We start from the raw sequence: 19,588 nt of genomic DNA, 5'->3' as shown, positions 1-19,588 counted from the left end.
TCAATCAATTACAGGTTCGTTTATTTAGATGGCCGATTAATTGAACAATATATTAATATATTATATATAATATATACAATATATTAATATATTGTTCATACGATTGTGTTGACATTGACGTCTAAAATATAATTCATGTTTACACGTCAATTTTAATCCAACTCGAAATTTGTCGTTTAATTATTGACAAGCTCAGAGAATGGTATTTTTTTTAAATATTGAGGTTATGGACATTGTACTTTCTAAATTTTTTTTTGTATTAAGCATACTCTATTACCAAGGTAACACTAAAAATGTTTAGAAATTGAAAAATGAGTTAATGTAGAAAGTTGCCAATACTTTTATTGTTTTTCGAAGTAATCTCCGTTCCTCTCTATACCTACATAATCTTATTCTTTGGAACCACTGAGAAAAGCAGTGTACTGAGCTGCTTGTCTTAGTCGTAGCAATATTTCCAGCTTCTATAACCTGTGACGATGTCAAATACGGCATTTGAGTCACCGCTGTTGAACTTATCTAACATTTGGCGATTTGGCGAGCAGTCCAAGGTGTTTCTGGTTGTCGGTTAAAGTATGGGGAATCCATCTGGTACAAAGCTTCCTGACCCGTTTTAGATTTGCCGTCAATTTATAAAAACAAATGAAAAATGATCGAAAATTTATATAAGGTTACCAAAGAGTTCTAAAATTGAAATTCAAAAAAGTTTTCATTAGCAATGTTTCTAACAGGCCAGTTCTAAACATTCCGTTTTACCCAGGAATCATCAAGCCGCCGTGCCGGGCTAGGGCCGTAGCAATTGCTTTTTTGTTTATAAAATGCTCTACTCCTCTACTTTTGTGGTTAATCTTATCTTCTCTACTCGTATACTGAGTAGTACACTATAGTGATCATCAAAAAAAAACAAAACTGAGATCAGCAGTGTAGAATATATTATTTAAATAGAAAGACATAAAGATTGCCAATTCAAAAAATGAATTTGAAAACTCAGAGGGGATAACGTAGCAAATTGTTGAGAAAATTGTGAATTTTCACTTTGAGATTGTAAGAAACTGCAGAAAATCACCCTCTCCAATGCCCGCAGGTTAAATATTCTTTCACTGTATTTAACAGTCGAGAAAAGTTTATGTTCTATTTTAATATTTATAATTACTTACAGTCGTTTACAGTGAGTTGGAAATTAAATATTTGTACATTTTATTTACTTGCTTCGGCGTACTTGTTATTTGATTTACAATAGTTATTGTTAATTATTAAGTTAAGTAACTCTGTAAATGTTTACACTATAATAATATACTAAAATATATAAAAGCTGTAGAAAATATACAAAATGTAGACAGTATCATATTTCAATAGTTCAAGTTTTTTGTCTAACACAATGTTTATAAGGAGCTTTATGTTTCACATGACATCTTGGGTAATTAAGAGTTAATAAATAGTTTTAAAAACATTTGTGCTTTATCAGCAGTAGGCACTTACATTTACACATTTTGGATAGTAGATGAAATATGAGTACGCTTGAGTACATTCTCGTTGAAACAACACGCAAATAGATAGTCGAAATAACTAATATGAAGATGTACATATTTACAAAGAAGTGTGATGAAATATTTTAGTAAGCTGGAAGACTTTATTTAGCAGAAGTGACAATTTTTTTTTTCTTAAAAATATTAAGTTATAGTTTGTTTAATGGTTAATTTCAGATTTTTTTGTAAATAATAATGTACCTTGATTTATGTTTTCTGTTTTGTAGAAAAAAAAATGACTTTAACATAAAAAAAGGAAGTTTTAATTGTGATGGCGCAAGGATGAGGAGTTCGCGTGCCACTAACATTATACTTCATATCGTACCGCATTTTTTTTTTACCATTCTCATAAGGATTCAGATCTTGGTGTGGGACACTACCGTTGATGGTAAGTGCTTAGTCTCATCGATTTCTTTTTTCATTATACTTACACGCGACAGCTGAACCACCGCATAGTATTTTACACTGTACTTTTATTAATACTTGCGTTTAATATTTATTTCAAGTGCAGAAATCAAAAACAGAACAATGTCAGTAATAAACCCCATCCGGGCGATGTGTGTTTACTTATCCTACATTTTTAGGTACTACATACCAACATAGACCATTTACCCCAGAGAATGTTCGGTTTTCCGGAAATGAAAACTTTTTTTCTGAGTTTTTCCCTGTACAAAGTTCATGTTTTTATATATGAAATAAAAAATAAAGGTTGATCGTAGAGTGGTGAAAATTAAGGGTTATTTTTGTCCGCTGTATCATAAAAAAAAACCAAAAGGGGTGAAGGGGTGGACAACCCTTAACGTTTAGGAGGATGAAAAATAGATGATGCACACACAAAATTTCACGAAAATCGTTTGAGCTATTTCGGAGGATTTTATAAACACCTTGATACGAGAATTTTATATATTAGATTATTATTTATGGAAATGGGCCGGTCTCATTGCACTTATTGATGATGGTAGATAAGTCAAGAGTACCTTTTAAGTAGTTACATATCAACATACGGAACCCTTTGCTATGCATTATATATTTTCGCTTTCCGAAATATTTAAAGTGTTAAATAAAACTATTTTCTTCTCTTCGTAAAAAATCTATGTAGCTGACTTCGAGTTTTGCGCTCAGCAGTATACTTTCGATTTATTTTCTTAAATTTAATGAGCGCATTAAGCCGCCCTAAATAACTAAATATTTGAGGGTGAGAACTAAGAGCCTAATCCAGAAGCAACAAAAGTATCTGTTTTGATTTAGTCAAAGTTGATTACTTTGACTATAAAGGCTATGGATATAGATATGTGGCGGGTTTTCATGTTGGACTATTTAAGACTAAACATTTCCTACATATATTACATATATGTAGATAAACTCTAGCGGTTTTGGTAGAACGCCAGAACAGCCCGCAATGGTAGATTATTTCCTAGTTGATATATTGGAAAATTCGCACAATATCTTTATAAATTGTAGCCTATGGGTTATTCTGCTGTATAACCGATATTATTGTAAAGTTTCATTAAAATGCATTCAGTAGTTTTTGTGTGATTAACACACATCCATCTTTCAAACTTCGCGTTGTAATATTAGTAGTATTATTAATATTTATTGGTATTTTGGCTGGCTGATTTATAATAAGAAATAACAACATTATATATCTCAGTTTTATTATGAATAACAATTTGTATATAATACAATATTCTGTGTATAACTCTAATGGAAATGGGATCGTACGGAAAGCGCTCGGATAGGAGCGTTACGTGGTTTCATTTCTATGAAAGACGAGCCCGTGAAACGTCTACTAACGTTTGTGCTGGTCGTCCCCCGACGCGCGATTCCATTGGTACCCATAAGATCTGCTGAAACAAGATAAATTTTAATTTTAACAATTCTTAAAAGGCCTGCAACGCACTCGCGAGCCCTCTGGCATTGAGAGTGTCCATGGGCGGCGGTATCACATAACATCAGGTGAGCCTCCTGCCCGTTTGTCCTCTGTTCTATAAAAAAAATAGTATTAAAACGTTTTACAAAAATATATTTTTTTTATTTATATCATCAGTCCTGCCATACCTCCCAGCCAACAATACATATATATATTATGTATTAAAATAAAAAAGTGCATGCGTACAAAGTACACGTGTCTTTATAAATTAATTATTTCTAAGGTAAAAGCCCCAATAGATGATCATGTACCAGTATATGATCACTCCATGTATTTGTATATATATTCACACTGTATAAGCGCTAATCCTAATATAAATAAATAAAAAAAATTTACTGCATAAGACGTTATGCGACACAATTTCCATCTAAAGTTCTAATATGAAACTACAAAACGAATACGATAGGTTTAACACTGAGCTAGGTATGGGCATAAAAGTAGCGGAGACGAATTTATAGGAAATAATGTTCAACATTAAATTAAGAGGCATCTTTTTGCGATTTGCTGTGAAGGTCATACAAAAAGTAGTTAAAAGAAATTGGCAGTAGCGGTTTATCATCCGAGTCACCCATACCATTTACGTAAGCTATTTAACACTACATCCGACGACTATATAGTCGGGGAATTATCTAGCAAATATTTATTAAAAAAAACTACAAAACGAATACATGCGTGTATACACCAATAGCGTGTATTTTTTCTCGATCTCCCCTTCTCTCTCTATCTCTATCGTCTCAATCGTTCTCTCCTTTTTCTTCGACCAAAAAGCTGCAAATTTTCGTGACGACCCGTAAAAGTTTTACTTTCATGGGCCTAAAGAAGTTTCACTTCAACAATGTAATGTTTTGTTAAATGTTTGAATATTTTTGTATATACTATGTATTAATCATAAATATCAGTGTATTAATTGGTAATTTGAAACGTTAATTACGTTAATGAATAGGTAATATTAGCTTTGGCAAAGCCATGCCAGCATTTTCGAAATAAATCGTGAGGGTGACAATGTATAGCGAAAGACTAGACGATAATGCGATTTTATATTCGATTGAATTTTTCCATCAACACTCGCGTGTATTAGACTTAATACCCTTGACAGTCAAACAAAGCATTCTGGCTATTGTTTTTCATTTCATTTTCAGCTCATAAAGGAGAGATTTGGGGGGGGGGAATATTTGAGGTAAAACGAAACGATGCGGGGCGAGGATTGAATTATGCGTTATTGTTAATATTATTTTATACTATGAGGTGCAGAAAAACGTTTCGGCGCGTAACATGGCGGAGGGGGTCAAGAATCTCCAAAAATTGCGTGACGTAATACTTGATCGCTCCCTAAGCTTTTTTTGCATTTTTTTCTATAGCTATTATAATTTTGAAGGTTTAAGTTCGGTTGTTTTAGATATGTTCAAATATATGTTAAATGAAACACTTTGTTTGAAGATGGATGTCAACTGGATTAAATTGTTTAAAACACGAGCCCATAACAAAGATACTATTAGGGATAGTGGGGTTACGAGACTGTTTTACCATTTAGAGTGTGATTTTTTTGCCAGAGGGCGAACACTTTTGGTTTAAAACACTTGTTAAACCAAAAGTGCTCATTTTGTCTTCAAGCGTGCGATGATTGCTTACATTTTGTTTACGCTTTTGATTATTCACTAAAACACACACAGTAGTGGAATATATAGTAGGTGTATATATAATCTATAATAAGAAACTACCAACGGTTCATGAATTAATATAAGATAAATCACCGCAATCGTTTTTGGATTTAAATTAAACAATTTATCAATAATAAGAAAAACAATATAAATCCCATGACACAATTCAACAACAGTTTCAGTATAACAAACACTACGGAGTAACATTTAAATCAGATTCAAACTCCTGCATGTGTAGACTCATTTTGTATAATTGCAGACGACACATTACAACGGTAATTTTGAGCCTGGTGAAACAGAGATATATTATACAACTCTTTAATTGTATTCTAACTGTCGCATTAACCATCATAATTATTTGGTAGAATAACAATCTAAACTAAAACTAACTTTATGGTTGTTAAAATAGTTGAAGTAAAAAATGAGAAGACATTGAAACAGTCGTAGTGCTTTACGACTTTTTGCCCCGGGGCAAGTGATACTCTTTCCGGAGCGAGGAAAGCCTAATTCCGCTCTGCACAAGCCCTACTAAAAAAACACAGTAAATATTAACTAAAAAAAAGTCACGAATATAATAGAGTATGAAGCACGTAATATTATGCCAATTCCAGAAATTATTAATGAAACGTAAAATTTTTGGGAGAATTAACATTACAGTGTTGTAACACAAGACTAGTATTTTACGAACAATACGTTTGTATTGTTCGTAAATATGTTATTTGATACAGCGACCACAGAACAGTGTGATACCACATTATCAAAATTAAATAAGCAATAATTAATTAATAAGCCAATCCTCTGGTTGAATCTTATCTACCGACAAACGTTTCATGCCTTTTCACGTACGATTTATTATTTAAATAAGCAATAGAAGTTGTACTGATATAAATAAAAACACTATAATTGCGTCTCATTACGTGATTGTGACAGCTTTTAAATTGCGCCTTGGGTATTCTTATTGTTTTATTTAACATTTTAATTGAAACGAGCACAATATTAACACTTGTAAAGCAATTAGTTTCACACGCGTCACCACACATTTATAGCAGAATTCGATTGAAATTTGTTGCTGGCAAAGTTTTACCTTCAAAACTATTTGTTTGACACAGAAGCTCACTTAATGACAGTTTGTTCTAATTTCAATTACCTGTTAGCTGAAATTATTAATCCAAAAATTTAAAGGACTTTAAATTCAAATGAATCACGAAATAAATATTAATTAAATCAATGGGTTTGTTATTAGACCTTGTTGTTTGTACATTATGAATTTGTGATTAAGTAATCTTTTTTTAGGCACTGGGTGATGCTGCCCAAGGTGCCAAGATGGCCGAGTGATTATTAAAAAAACTTAGTTTTATAAACATAACATCGTTGTTATAGTAGTACTCTTTGCACGACTTTTATGCTTGTCAGATTAGTGTAAGCTTCCGTCATATTTATAACATGAGAGGTTCTAGAAAAACACTGTTCTTTACAGAACTTTTTTCACAGATATAAATTTTACTTACTGATCATAATGTACGAGACACTTTGAAAATCACTAAAGTAGTTTTGAAGGTTAAAAGTATCGCTAGGTAGTGCTCCAAACCTTATTAGAGTTCATATGAAGATAGAAGCATATTAAGCATATTAAGCATATTAAGGCTTTTAGGGAGCAACCTGATTTTAAGTGATACCGTCGCCACTGAGTACATTAGTTTTGTTTGGACAGGAAACAGATAGTGTGAAGATTCGGTAGACACTACTGGCTAGGTAATGGGAGATTACTGTCGCTGTCGGCGTCATAGTGTTTACTTTCGTTTACATAAAGGTGACTTACAACCAGGGTTGCCAGAATATTGCCAAGTCGGGATTTTGGAACTTTTTGAGTGAGGGAATATAAAGAAGTTCTTAAATCTTTTGTTTAAATTCGAATTACGCCATAATTTTAATAAAAATGGCATATTTTAAAATAGATTTTTCGGTAAATAGTTAAGCCTTAATTTTCTTAATAATAACAAAAACTATTCAAAAGAAAAATATGGCCTTTCAAAGAATCTAAAGTTTCGAATTCTATATATTCTTCGAATCGAAGTCTAAAGAGTCTTACAAATGGCATTTTACAAATAAGAGAATAATTATTTATGAACTTATTCATGGTATTTCCCTGACGATTTGAGTTTCAAAGTTTCTTTTGTCTCTTTAATAAAGATGAAGAACTCTTCAAAGGCTTATTTATCTGGATGAGTAATTCTGATTTAATCTGTGGACAATTTATTATTGCTGGCAGAATCTATCAAAAGTTTGATATTGGGATATGGAACAAAAAAGTAAAACTTTTGAATAATAATAATAAACACATTTTATGACCAATTTATATATCGCTAGTCCCCACACTAGGGAGGCCCTGTGTTGTGAGTAACTAAAAAACAATTATTCCGTTGTACATGGTACATGTTTCAAACAGTTAAAAAAATAAAAATAATAATAATTTTAGTGTTACAAATTAAGAATGAGTGTCCTCTGTAGATATTGTAGTTTTCTAAGGCTCATTCGCTTGACTGTATTTTATTTCATTTTCGTTTCTGTTGTAGTTTCACAAGCTTTTATAAACCTTGATCATAGGATTTGCCGTTTACAGGAGCTACTTAAGTAAGTCTTGCTAATAGTAAAATAAAAATGCTTAATAGCTAACATATTGGGCGTTATAAAAATATGATTAATTGCTAGCTTAGTCACAAAAAGCATATTTAGTCAAAGGCTAGGTTAAATTTTACCTGTTAAGGGTAATGCATCCCCGCTGCAATTGCCCTGTTGACCAGTGCTGCTATTAGTGCGCGGGCGCAGTATACAACTAAGAGCCTGTAAAAATCTCTAATATAAAATATCCTTTTATAAATGGACATTCAGTTAATTCATAGGATGTAACCATGTTCATCACTCTTATTGCGGTAGTGATAACAGATAACTCCAATGCGGTAACTGTTTGAATTTCTATCACATACAAAACAATACATACACAACGAAAAAGAACAACACACAATTAAATAGTAATAGATTAAAATATGTATTTAAAAAAATAAATCAGTGGCGCTACGACCTCTCTAGGTCTTGGCCTCAGATTTGTGAATCTGTTTCATGATCATTTTTAAATCTAATAGGCAAGTAGGTGATCAGCCTCCAGTGCCTGACACACGTCGTCGACTTTTTGGGTCTAAGACATGTCAGTTTCCTAACGATAATCCACCGTTCGAGCAAATGTTAAATTCGCACATAGAAAGAAAGTCCGGGGATCGAACCTTCGACCTCAGGTATGAGAGCCGCACGCTGCAGCCAAAAGGCGAAAATTGCTAAATTTGATTAATATATTTACTGTAATACAAATATTCTGTATAGGAACTAACTGACATGAAGGAAATCTCTCAGGACAATGGACAATTTAAAACGTCTGTAATTTGGTAATTTATGCAGTCTATTAATTATTTTCAAGCATTGTGTCATGTGTGTCCTTTTAAGAGTGACCTCTTGTCTGAGGACTTGTATACTCCAAAATAGACTGCAGTAGCATATTTGTGAATGCAGATAGTGTATAACTACTTTGATTTCTAATTAAAATATATAGTTTTTGCAGAAATTACAAAACATATGTTTTACATTGAAAATAAATCGTTATTACTCTCTGTATACTGGCCAGAGATAAATAATAATAATCTTAAACGGAAACTAAAAATAACTTTATTCATAGAGGTACACTAAAGAACGTCTACAGTAAAGATGTTAAATTGATTCTAAATTTACATTTATTACCAGTTTACAAGTCAAGGGCAAGAAGAACAGGCAAGTAACTCTCCGCCACTCTTTTTAATCGCCATGTTTTGAGTCACTCACATTGTAAAGGAAGCTAAATAAGTGAGAGCAGCCATGAATAATTAAACTGGAGCAGATTAAACCCAAGGATTAAGATCGTTTAAATAATCCCAAAATTTTATTGTTTAACAAGAGTTTTGAATTTATTTAGTGATCATTCTGTAATTTCGCTCGGGAGTTTGTTGTAAAAACGAATACAATTTCTAAATAAGGAGTGAACATAGAACCTTCAGCGTAACCACACCCTATGGACGCATCAAACATTAAAAGCAAGAAATGCAAACTAGAACTTGCGCATTTTAATTGTTCCCTTAACTACCAATTCTAATTAAATTTATTTCTCTCAACATATAGATCGGTTGTACACGCGCGTTTTTTCTTATCATACAAAATGTATCTCTCCTTATTAATTATGAATTTATGCCATAAGTCGACTTTTCGCTCTGCGTAGTGCGTAAAGCTAAAAAAGTCGACTTTTGTTTACAAAAGTCGTAGTCAGCGAGAGATTGTCATCTGTCACATCAAGTTGACATTTAACATTTTGACATTATGATAGCGTCAGTGAAGTTGTATCGTTTTTGTTTTAATCAAACGTACTCGAGCAAACTAAAGGGACATTAGTATTTTTCTGTAGGAAGCGGAAATAATACAAAACTACAACAAAAAATAAAAACATTTACCACGGGTATTCCTCAAATAACTGTGCTTTCACAGATAAGTGTGACTTGATTCTCACCACAGATTTTTTTTATTCTCACTTTAAGTATTTCAAGCGTTTCTCTCTGCTTTTAATCAGGCTGGGATGAATATTGTATCACTTTATAGATAATATATTATCTTGTTTTGTACGTTCATTTAGTCTTAAATTATATGTTACAAGTTATAATCCTTTTTGAGGTGATAAGTTTAGTTCCATTTGGCGGGAGTTTAAAGCGTGGGTGACGTTTTGATAGTTTATCCACATACTATTAATTCACTATAAACGTTAAAAAAATTGTTCGGCTTTTTCGAGAAATTTACAAAATATGATAGTAGACAGTAATATTAATGAATCGAGAATTAAACGACTAGAGAATATATTTAGCACGAACAAATCATTAAAACTCCTCGTACGTAGCCTCCCTAAAACAATTTCTTCCAGGAATGTTAAATGTAAACATTAGGAAACATAAACGTCTCTAATTAAAAATAGCGTTAATAAACGTCTCAAAGTCTAGTAGTTGCAATAAACAAATGAATTTTACTACCTTATGAAATGTATACTAAATTGTTTAGGTTTTCATATAGCTCCCGGTAACTAGAAAAGAAGGAGCTAAATATATTGTAAAATCTAGAATCCATGTGTATCTTTCGAAATGGGAGAATATATGTTTCTCCCATTTCGAAAGCATGAATTAATATTATTTCGTTGTTCAAAACCATTCTCTATTTCCTAAGCCAGAGAAAAAGGTACGAACTTGTACATATGTCGATTACGTATGGATTTACGTTATTACAGAGATTGTAAAATAAAGTAGGGATCGTTATTGGAGTTAACAGAGTAACAGTTCTCTGTACTGAATTTCTGTCTTGAGGGCAAGTACTATGTGAAAGTAACACCACATAACATACATGTGTGTACTTTAAGCTAAAGATGACTAATATTACAGTTTTTTAACGATAGCCGACAATTTTTGTTTGCCCAGTAGTTAAATTAGCGTATTTTTTTTTCGAGTATCTTTTCTATTAACAATTAATTACTCAGTGTTGAAAATATGCTGATTTTCTACGTATATACAATTAGTTTATCTGTTATAATATATTTATCTAATATTTGTAAATAAATACGGGAAAAGGTACCTGTTGAAATCCTCGGCGATACCTTGAGTTCATGTAACAGTAGATGATGGGGTTGTAGCAGCAGTGGGACATGGCGAGCCAATGGCAAACGAACCAGACGTATGGCATCCCTGGCCACGTCGCCCAAGTCATGTCTTCTGCGTGAATGGTCCATAATATCTGGTAAGCATACATATCGATTATAGACTCTTTTCAGAGTTTTCGTTTGATTTATAAAGACCGACGTGTGTACAGATTAAAAATGGATCGCCGAAATCCGAAGCTAAAAGGTGAAAGTGGAAACACCGAAAAGCGATAGCCTGTCGACATAGTGAAGGTTTCTGGGGAAACTTGGATGGAGGAATCTAAGAGTAGATCCAAATGGAATGCTCGGGACTTAACCTAACAGTAATTAACATAGACAAAGGGCCTGTTTCACAATGTATGAATAAAGTGCCAAATAGCTATGCAACACAAAAATTATTCGAAAAATAAAAGTTCCAAATAAGATACTTCGCATTTTATGACGTATAGCCGCTATCTGACAGTCGTGAAACGCAAAAATACTATTTATCCTACCAATAAGTAATAAATAGCTTATTTGGAACTTAACCGGACATTGTGAAACAGGCCCTAAGGGTAAAATAACAAAACTTGTGTTAATTTTGATATGTTTTTAACGGAGCCGTGTTGGCCTGGAGGCTTCAGCCTGCGGCTCCTATACCTGAGGTCGTAGGTTCGATCCCCGGCTGTGCACCAAAGAACTTTCTTTCTATGTGCGCATTTAACATTTGCTCGAACGGTGAAGGAAATAATCGTGAGGAAACGGACATGTCTTAGACCGCCATGCCTATTAGATTTAAAAAATGATCATGAAACAGATTCAGAAATCTGAGGCCAAGACCTAAAGAGGTTGTAGCACCACTGATTATTTTTAACAGTAGGACAGTTATAATGATGTGCAATTCATGACGATGGCTTTAATATTTAAATTTGGAAACTACAAGAAGAGGTGAGGCTATACTAGTTGATGCGTGACTGACTGAACTAATCCTTTATATGTCTTGATAATATCAGCATCTGTTTTATTGTTCTTATTTTATTAAATTTGAGCATATATTATGTTTCTAATATTACGTGTTCTTCTGGTGCTGGTTTCATTTTTTATTATTCACAATCATTTATAAATATTATACGTATTTATGTATGTTTAAAAAAAGCTAAAGACATTTTAATCATAACATAATATTTTTTGATATCTCATATTAATAGATGATAGATTATATAGTAGATGAAAAAATAACCACTTCTTAAACTGTCAAGTTATCATACTCTCAAAAAGTTGAGCGCTCCTTTATTTCCCAGCGGAAAATTCATTTGAAGTTACGATAGAAAATATTCGACGCAGATTTAAAAAAGGAAAATCTGTCTATCGCTGACTTCATATCAGCCTTTTTACAGCAGGCTTTTTTACATTTAGTTACACTTAAAAATTTAATTGCAGCTCGCGATTATATTCCGTGGAATAAATTAACCTATATTTTCATCTCCTGTAAAATATTATCAGGTAAATTTGTATGAAAAATTACAAAGTGAAAAGTATACAAAATAAAATATGATACATAATTTAATTTTAAAAGTACATATACAAAATTAGCAGAAAGGTTTTTACGAATTTGCGACAGATTAAGTCTCGTATTTGCTTTGTACTTAATGAAGTTAGACACAGGACCACAAATGACTTTATGAGTCAGACTACACTTACCAACAAAGCCTGTCCTCATAATTTATTTTTAAATTTTGCAATACTACATTTTAAATTTGTTTGTAAATTTAATACACTTGAGATAGAACTGTTTACATTCGCGTCTCACGAGTCTCCTCGTCGTTTAAATAAAACCAAAGTGTCATCGGCAAACAGTACTAACAATTCAGGGATTAAGAGACTTAATGATAATTTAATAAATTACGACGTTTTATACCTACATTTACTTCAATTAATAAGGATTCCTAACAATTAGCCTCGCTTCATCTGTAAATATTATCATTAATTATATTCTTAATTGACAAGATTTACAAGATACTTGAAATCTCTTTAACAATGAGGTATCACTTTACTAGGATTATTTTTCTCTTTATTAAAAACTTGGGCGTAAAATACGGTAAGTTGAGCTATCAGCATTCGTTATCAGATAGTATTCTTCAGACTTCGTACTTGAAGTATTCGTATTACTTAATTTCAGCATTTTTTAACGCAAAAGCAATTTTGCAATCTATTTGTTTTATAAATTTAAAATATAAATTTTGGAAAGTAATATTTATATTTACATCTATGTTAATCGGGATTATATAGTATTCTAAAGGTGAAAGATGAAACCAGCCCAGTAGATTCTTTTTTATTTTATTCTATTTTGTTACAAAATACAAATTTTTCGTCTGTAAAATATTAGTATTAACCGTTTTAAGCATTTTTACAAAACTATTTATCTGTTCTTTTCATCCAAGCATTGTCGCAATTTATTTGAGAAAAAAGACGAAAGAATACTTTAGTAAACTTATTTATTTTATTTATTAAGGAACATCGCATCGTCACACACATTGTGCACATTTTGATACAAGGAGTTGTCGTTAAATGGAAAGAAGACAAATTTCTGTATTAGAAAAGAAAAAAGTTTATTTCAGACTAGTGTTAGTTATTACATAAAACACAATTCTTATTTGAACGCTATTGCGTTTGTTATTTTTTGACGTCTTTGCTGCATCAGAAATTATGATATATTTTTTACTTATTTTATACATATCGTGCTATATTGAAATAAATTTAATAAATTCGTCATTTTTTTTCTTTTTTCATCAAAGTTCGCTAGTAACAGAAGAAGGCTCATTATTTCATCTTCGCTTTAATTCAGCTTAGTTCTATTTTGAGTGCTGCCCAAATTGTTATATATACAAATATGTATATGACATAAATGTTGAGGCTATTTGACTTCACGACATAAGCCTAGTGAGAAGATTGAAAAGGGCCAACGAAGAATAAGTGGAAAGTGAAAAGTGCTTTCTCCTTAATAGAGACTAAATATTGAATTTTTTTTTATGAAAAATATCTTCATTACTAAATTGGTTTAGACTTAAATAACTTATTAATCTTAAGTAAGAAGCTAGGCCGTCATACTCTATGATGTCTCAGTAAAGAGACAATGTATTAAATTATACACGAATATGTACTATTTATTGATGATGTAGATTGTATTTTTTAATGTATACTTACAATAAAAATATTAAGAGGTAGCCAGCAGATTGTAAACACCACAACGACTGTCACCATCATTTTTATCATCTACAAAAATACATGTATGATTATTGTCACTATTGGAAAGAGAAAAACATTTTAAGTCTACGGTTCATAGACAAGGCAACAAACCCAGTTAAAATTTATGCATATATTTTATGACTATATTATATATACTTATGGTTTTTAGGGCACAAGTGACCCTAACGTAAAAAAAAAATAAAATTAGATAATTGACTATTTTTCAAGACACATACGGAAAAGAACCAATTATAAACCCTGCATTCAACACTTTCCTTTTTATGTAAGCTCTAAAGAGCTGTCAATAATTGAAATTATTGTTTAACTGACTGAGCACAAGACTAAAGCATCATTCAAACGAAACGCTACGTTTTTCTTTTGTTTTAAATCTCACCCCGAAATTAACCTTTAAACTTATTAAAATGTCTCACAAACGTCAAGCTTATCAGTTGTCAGTGTCAAATTTGACAGCAAAAAGACCGCCTTCTTTCTATAGGACTTTGAAGTTCTTTAGGCCCTGGACGACATATTTGCGAAACATCGACGATGGATTCAAAATAATAAAGATATCTTATCGTACCGTAGATTTAAAAGAATAATTTAAATTTTGCATTATGTCGCTATTATTTCAAGGCGCGTGTCGTGTGAATAAATTAACGACCAAAAAATAATTTTTATAAAGATTTTCCATTAAATCGAATAGCACAATATTTGATTAAATACGAATTTTATTTAATTTTAGCGGTTGTTTTATGTACTTATTTATCAACACTTCGTTGAAGAAACATAATACAATTGACATATTTCAATGAATAGCAGGCAACTGGAGGCCATATCGCTTTCGAGCGATCTCTTTGAAGCAACCACTGTGAACCAAACTTAATTCTTAATTACTTAAAATATAAACATGAAGTATAAATAGAAATTATTAATGTAACTGTTTCAAAATAAAAACAATATTTCATACGTTTTACCAATATGGCAAAAAGGATTTTTTTTTATATTTAAATGTTTCACTCCTTTTGAAACAGTTTCATGAATCAGATTTATTGTTGTACCTTTCTTTTAGCCAGCTGCATCCGTGAATCCCGAAGGCTTTCAGCCTCACCCGGGGGCTTCCCACCCCAAACCACGTGAGCTATTCTCGCATATGTCAATACAAGAGCTGTCAATGGCAGCGCGAATTGAAGTGTCAACAGGACGTATGAGTATTGCTGGCTGTGTTCTGATTTCTCCCATTGTTCCAAGCATAGATCCCTGTAAAGGATCGTTTTGGATGTATTGAGAATACAACTTAGGTTTCTATACTAATTTTAAGGAATGTAAACGCTAATTAAATTTGTCATTTGCATACCGATCCGATTATATTCGTTAAAAAAAAGTCTTATTAAAGTATATGTGAGGTCATATATTTATCAGATCAGATCATAAGTACATTTTTGATTAGTATGACTTATTAATATATCGAGTGTTTTATATTTTAACAGTGCCTTCAAGAATTTTATTCTTAATAATTTAATTGCTTGTCCTGTAAAGTAATGAAATTGCATTTATCATATTCTGACATATGGCCACAGATATAGTAATCACATAAACCAGAGAAATTATTTTTAGTGTGGGGATGTGAAGCAAGAGAGACTGAAGTTAGGTGATACCGCCGCCCATGGACACTCACATTAAGAGGGTTTGCAAGTTCCGGCCTTTCGAGAATTACGCTCTTTTTTGAAGGGCCTTAAGTCTAATTGTTTCGGAAATTCATTGATTTTGTTATATTTTGCGCCTAGTCATTATTTATTTTTTACACATATTACACACATTGTCACAAAACCACACAAATATACAAATGACAAATGAATGCAATATACTTCATTAGGTTACCAAAGAGTTCTAAAATTGAAATTTAAAAAAAGTTTTCATTAATAAGCAATATTTCTAACTGGCCAGTTGTAAACATTATTAGTGTTGCCCACGTAATACTAATATGATACTTGAACGGCCCTTATCAAGAAAATTCTGAGAAGTTTTCGTGATAAAATAGGCACGTACAATTCGTGCAAATAATGTTTACTTTACCCTAATACCTGAGATTAGAAGGTTTATTTGGACAGCCTGTGATTTGATTGCTTCTGAATATTTAAGTCATTATAATGCTTTACCTGTCTTTAGTTTGTTAAAGGAAAAAAAGGGTACATACCTATTTTTTATTACGTATTTGTGCGTAATAAAATAGGTACCATTTTAAAATACCATTAGTAAAGGTTTGTCACGACTAAAATGGGACTAACTACGTGTATCACGTATAAAGAGATGCATAAAAGTTAATAACGATGAGATGGCCGATAAAATTACTTGAAAATTGGATCAAATTCCGTGACTTGCATAACATATTTTCCATAGCGATTATTAAGAGTAGAGGGGAAACATTTGATAGCTTGTAAATGGAGTGCTAAATAGCTTCCTATCAGGCGATAGAGGATATTTTCAGATGGATTAATTTCAGCTTGCAGTCTCGGAGGATTAATTGAGCTGTACCCATACCCACTTGGTACCACAGATCCTTATTCTCAAAGCTCACAAATCGGGGCATATTATATTTATTTTAATTTGCTTAAACAAGAGTTTATGAGTGCTAAGTAGTGTTAGTATGGGTTGAATATATTTAATTTATCCGAAATAGTTACAAAATAACCATGTTTATTTACAGAATATGAAAGATATTCCATTATAATGGATTCGGAAACTGTTCTGCGATATGAAAAGATAAGGCACAATCTATCAGGTCGGATTTCGTATAAACACGTTTTTTGTTCTTTGGGTTTATATTTCAGATTTATAAAAATTGGCTTCGCAAACATTGATTGAAAACTTTAATATAAATTGAAGTTATAACTATAGACTTTGGATTTGGCAAATTCTGCCTTGGATATTATGCCGAAATCCTTTACTGAACCAGCAAATTTTTCATTATTTATCTAAAATCGATTTTAGAACGTTCCTAGTTGTTCTTTTTTTGCGAGAGTTTATTTAGAACGAATTTGTTGAATATTTTTTTATTATGTAAGTAAAACATCTTGCTTTCTAGCACACATTATCAGTAAGAGACGATTAATGTAAAGTTATGTGTTTAATTTACATTAGTCAGTAATATATTTAATTAAGTTTTAATTAAACATGTACTTCAATATGACTATAATACAGATGCATTGCTTCCGCATTGCAAAAACTCAGACGTTTACAGGTGATCATTTCAGCACTTCATTCGAAGCATCCCATAAACATCTTATTTTTATTTTTATTTATTTTATTTTATTTATTTTATTCTTAATTATTTAATATATCTTAATTGTATTTACTTGATTATATCTAAAACTTACTCTTCACAGAATTCATGCCATTCAGTCGGCCTCTTAATCTCCGATACAATGAAAATTGGAGCCGCAGTCGCACAGGCACTCGCCCAGACACCGCTCACAATAAACTTAGCAGCTACCCGCCCCAAACGCGGCTTTAGCGGCCTCATAATCGCCATATACCTATCTATTGAGATCGCTAACAGCGTATACGCACTCACAAACACAGATACCACCTGGGAATAATTCACAAGTTTACACATCACCATGCCAAAGGGCCACTTTCGCAATACAAGCATCGGTACGAAGGTAAACGGTATACACAATAATGTCATTAAAATGTCACCGATAGCCAGATTCATGATAAAGTAGTTGGTCACAGTCTTCATCCTGGGGGAGCTTTGTACGATGTAGCACACTAGACCGTTTCCGAAAAGGGACGTGATAAAAATTGTAGAGTAGAGGATATACACTAGGGAATGAAATAATGCTGTGGAAAGGAAGTTTCTGGTGTCTACGGTGCACAGCTCTTTCGTCCATGTTTTATTTACTGTCAGATTGATGTTATTGTACTGTGTGCTTATCTCCTGGTACTCAGACACATCCACCATCATGCGTAATCATTCTTTATTACGTTTGTACAGCACCTCTGTCTGTTTTTATCACTTCCTGAAACAATAAACATAAATGTTATAATATTTCTTTATTTTTCTAATATAATAAAACTTAGCACTAATCTGAATTTTACTTTAAATTGTGTGTCCATTAATCAAGAAATTTCGGTGGCATAACATCATGCTTCAACCCTGAAAACGCAGTTTTTTATGTTTTCTAGATAATTCCCCGGTTACATAGCCTGTCGTCGTCGGAATTATTAAATAGCTTACGTAAATGGTATTTTGTACCTTTACAGCAAATCCGTATAAATAGATGAACGCGGGTTTGCAACTGTTGTATCCGTCCTAATAATTTATATAATTGTTACACTGCGCAGGACTTTAAATATTAAAAACAGAAATACCAAAATATTTGTTACCTCGCATGCAATATATGTATAAACAATGACTTTCTTTGTTGTTTTTACTGATAATAAAAAATAGAACTAAATATTGAAAAAACAAAAGTCCATATACATCGCTATAAGGTTAGTTTGGTTTAAAGCTACGCTAAGCTTTGTTTTCGAGATTTAAGCAAAATGATTGATGGATACGTCAGCCCTTAGAATTTCTTTTGCTGACACTTTTTTTTAGCAACACTAGTAGTACACTATCAAATATTTCGTCAAATATAAATCCATCATGCGCGTGGCCAAACTAATAAACTAATAAACTGAAGTATTTCCGAACCAATGCCACTTAGGGTCCTTCAAGAAAAGAGCCTACAAATGATTGAAAGGCCGGCAAAGCACTCACGAGCCCTCTGGTATTGAGAGTGTCCATGGGCGGCGGTATCACTAACCATCAAGTGACCTCCTGCCGTTTGGCCCTTGTACTATATAAAAAAAATCTGATTAGTGATAAAACTCCGTACTTCGCTTTTGAGATTTGCATTGAGCTGCCGCCCTAAAAGTGACCCAAGACAGCTCAAGCCGAGGACCAAGTCTCGCAAGTTTTGTGCTAGACGTGGTAAAAATTTTCGGCAGTACGTTCGTACATTCCCCAAAGCAGCTCGAACTGAGCTAGTTTCCATCCAACAAAGAAAAAAACCGCCCACAATTCTATTCAGCGGTCAAATAAATCAGGAGCATTTACAAAGTAAAGTCGAAACAAAATGGCTGACGCTAACAAATTAATTGCTTTTGCTTTGTTCCAAGTTCTGTTCGACATTCTTAGTCTTTAACTTACTTCCCTGTCAAATCCTAGTTCGTAATTTATAATTAAACCTCATTCCTGTCTAAATCCTATCTGAATCTAAATTACTTTTTAACAGACGTACACAATTACAACATTAAACAATGTTACATTTAAACGAACATAAAACGATGATACATCAAGTTTATTCATTCAACGCTCTGTCTAAAAATATAATGTGAAGGCAAAAGAATAGCATTAAACATTTTGTAAATTAGCTAATAAATTTCCGTTTTGACGGCACAAGTGGTTTGTGTTTGATAGTTTTATGAATATTAAATTATATCTGTTTGACGTCTCGAT

The 19,588-nt window shown here is 32.3% G+C and overlaps 1 protein-coding gene across 1 annotated transcript in view; it reads right to left on the bottom strand.

Annotated features, from left to right (window-relative positions):
* Window positions 1-3,175: 3,175 nt before the first annotated feature.
* LOC111002195 (RYamide receptor) overlaps window positions 3,176-19,588 on the bottom strand; it is a 38,836-nt gene continuing 22,423 nt past the window's right edge. Inside the window, exons 2-7 of the mRNA XM_045632522.1 lie at window positions 17,460-18,104; window positions 15,144-15,342; window positions 14,044-14,112; window positions 10,797-10,955; window positions 7,868-7,964; window positions 3,176-3,370 (exon numbers count right to left, since the gene is read on the bottom strand). Of these exons, the coding sequence (XP_045488478.1) occupies window positions 3,225-3,370; window positions 7,868-7,964; window positions 10,797-10,955; window positions 14,044-14,112; window positions 15,144-15,342; window positions 17,460-18,049 (1,260 nt within the window). The 5' untranslated portion in view covers window positions 18,050-18,104 and the 3' untranslated portion in view covers window positions 3,176-3,224. The remainder of the gene's footprint in view (window positions 3,371-7,867; window positions 7,965-10,796; window positions 10,956-14,043; window positions 14,113-15,143; window positions 15,343-17,459; window positions 18,105-19,588) is intronic.

Source organism: Pieris rapae, chromosome 2 (genome assembly GCF_905147795.1).
Source record: "Pieris rapae chromosome 2, ilPieRapa1.1, whole genome shotgun sequence".
NCBI lineage: Eukaryota > Metazoa > Arthropoda > Insecta > Lepidoptera > Pieridae > Pieris > Pieris rapae.
Note: the sequence above shows the minus strand (reverse complement) of the source record. Positions and strands in the feature narration are given on the sequence as shown.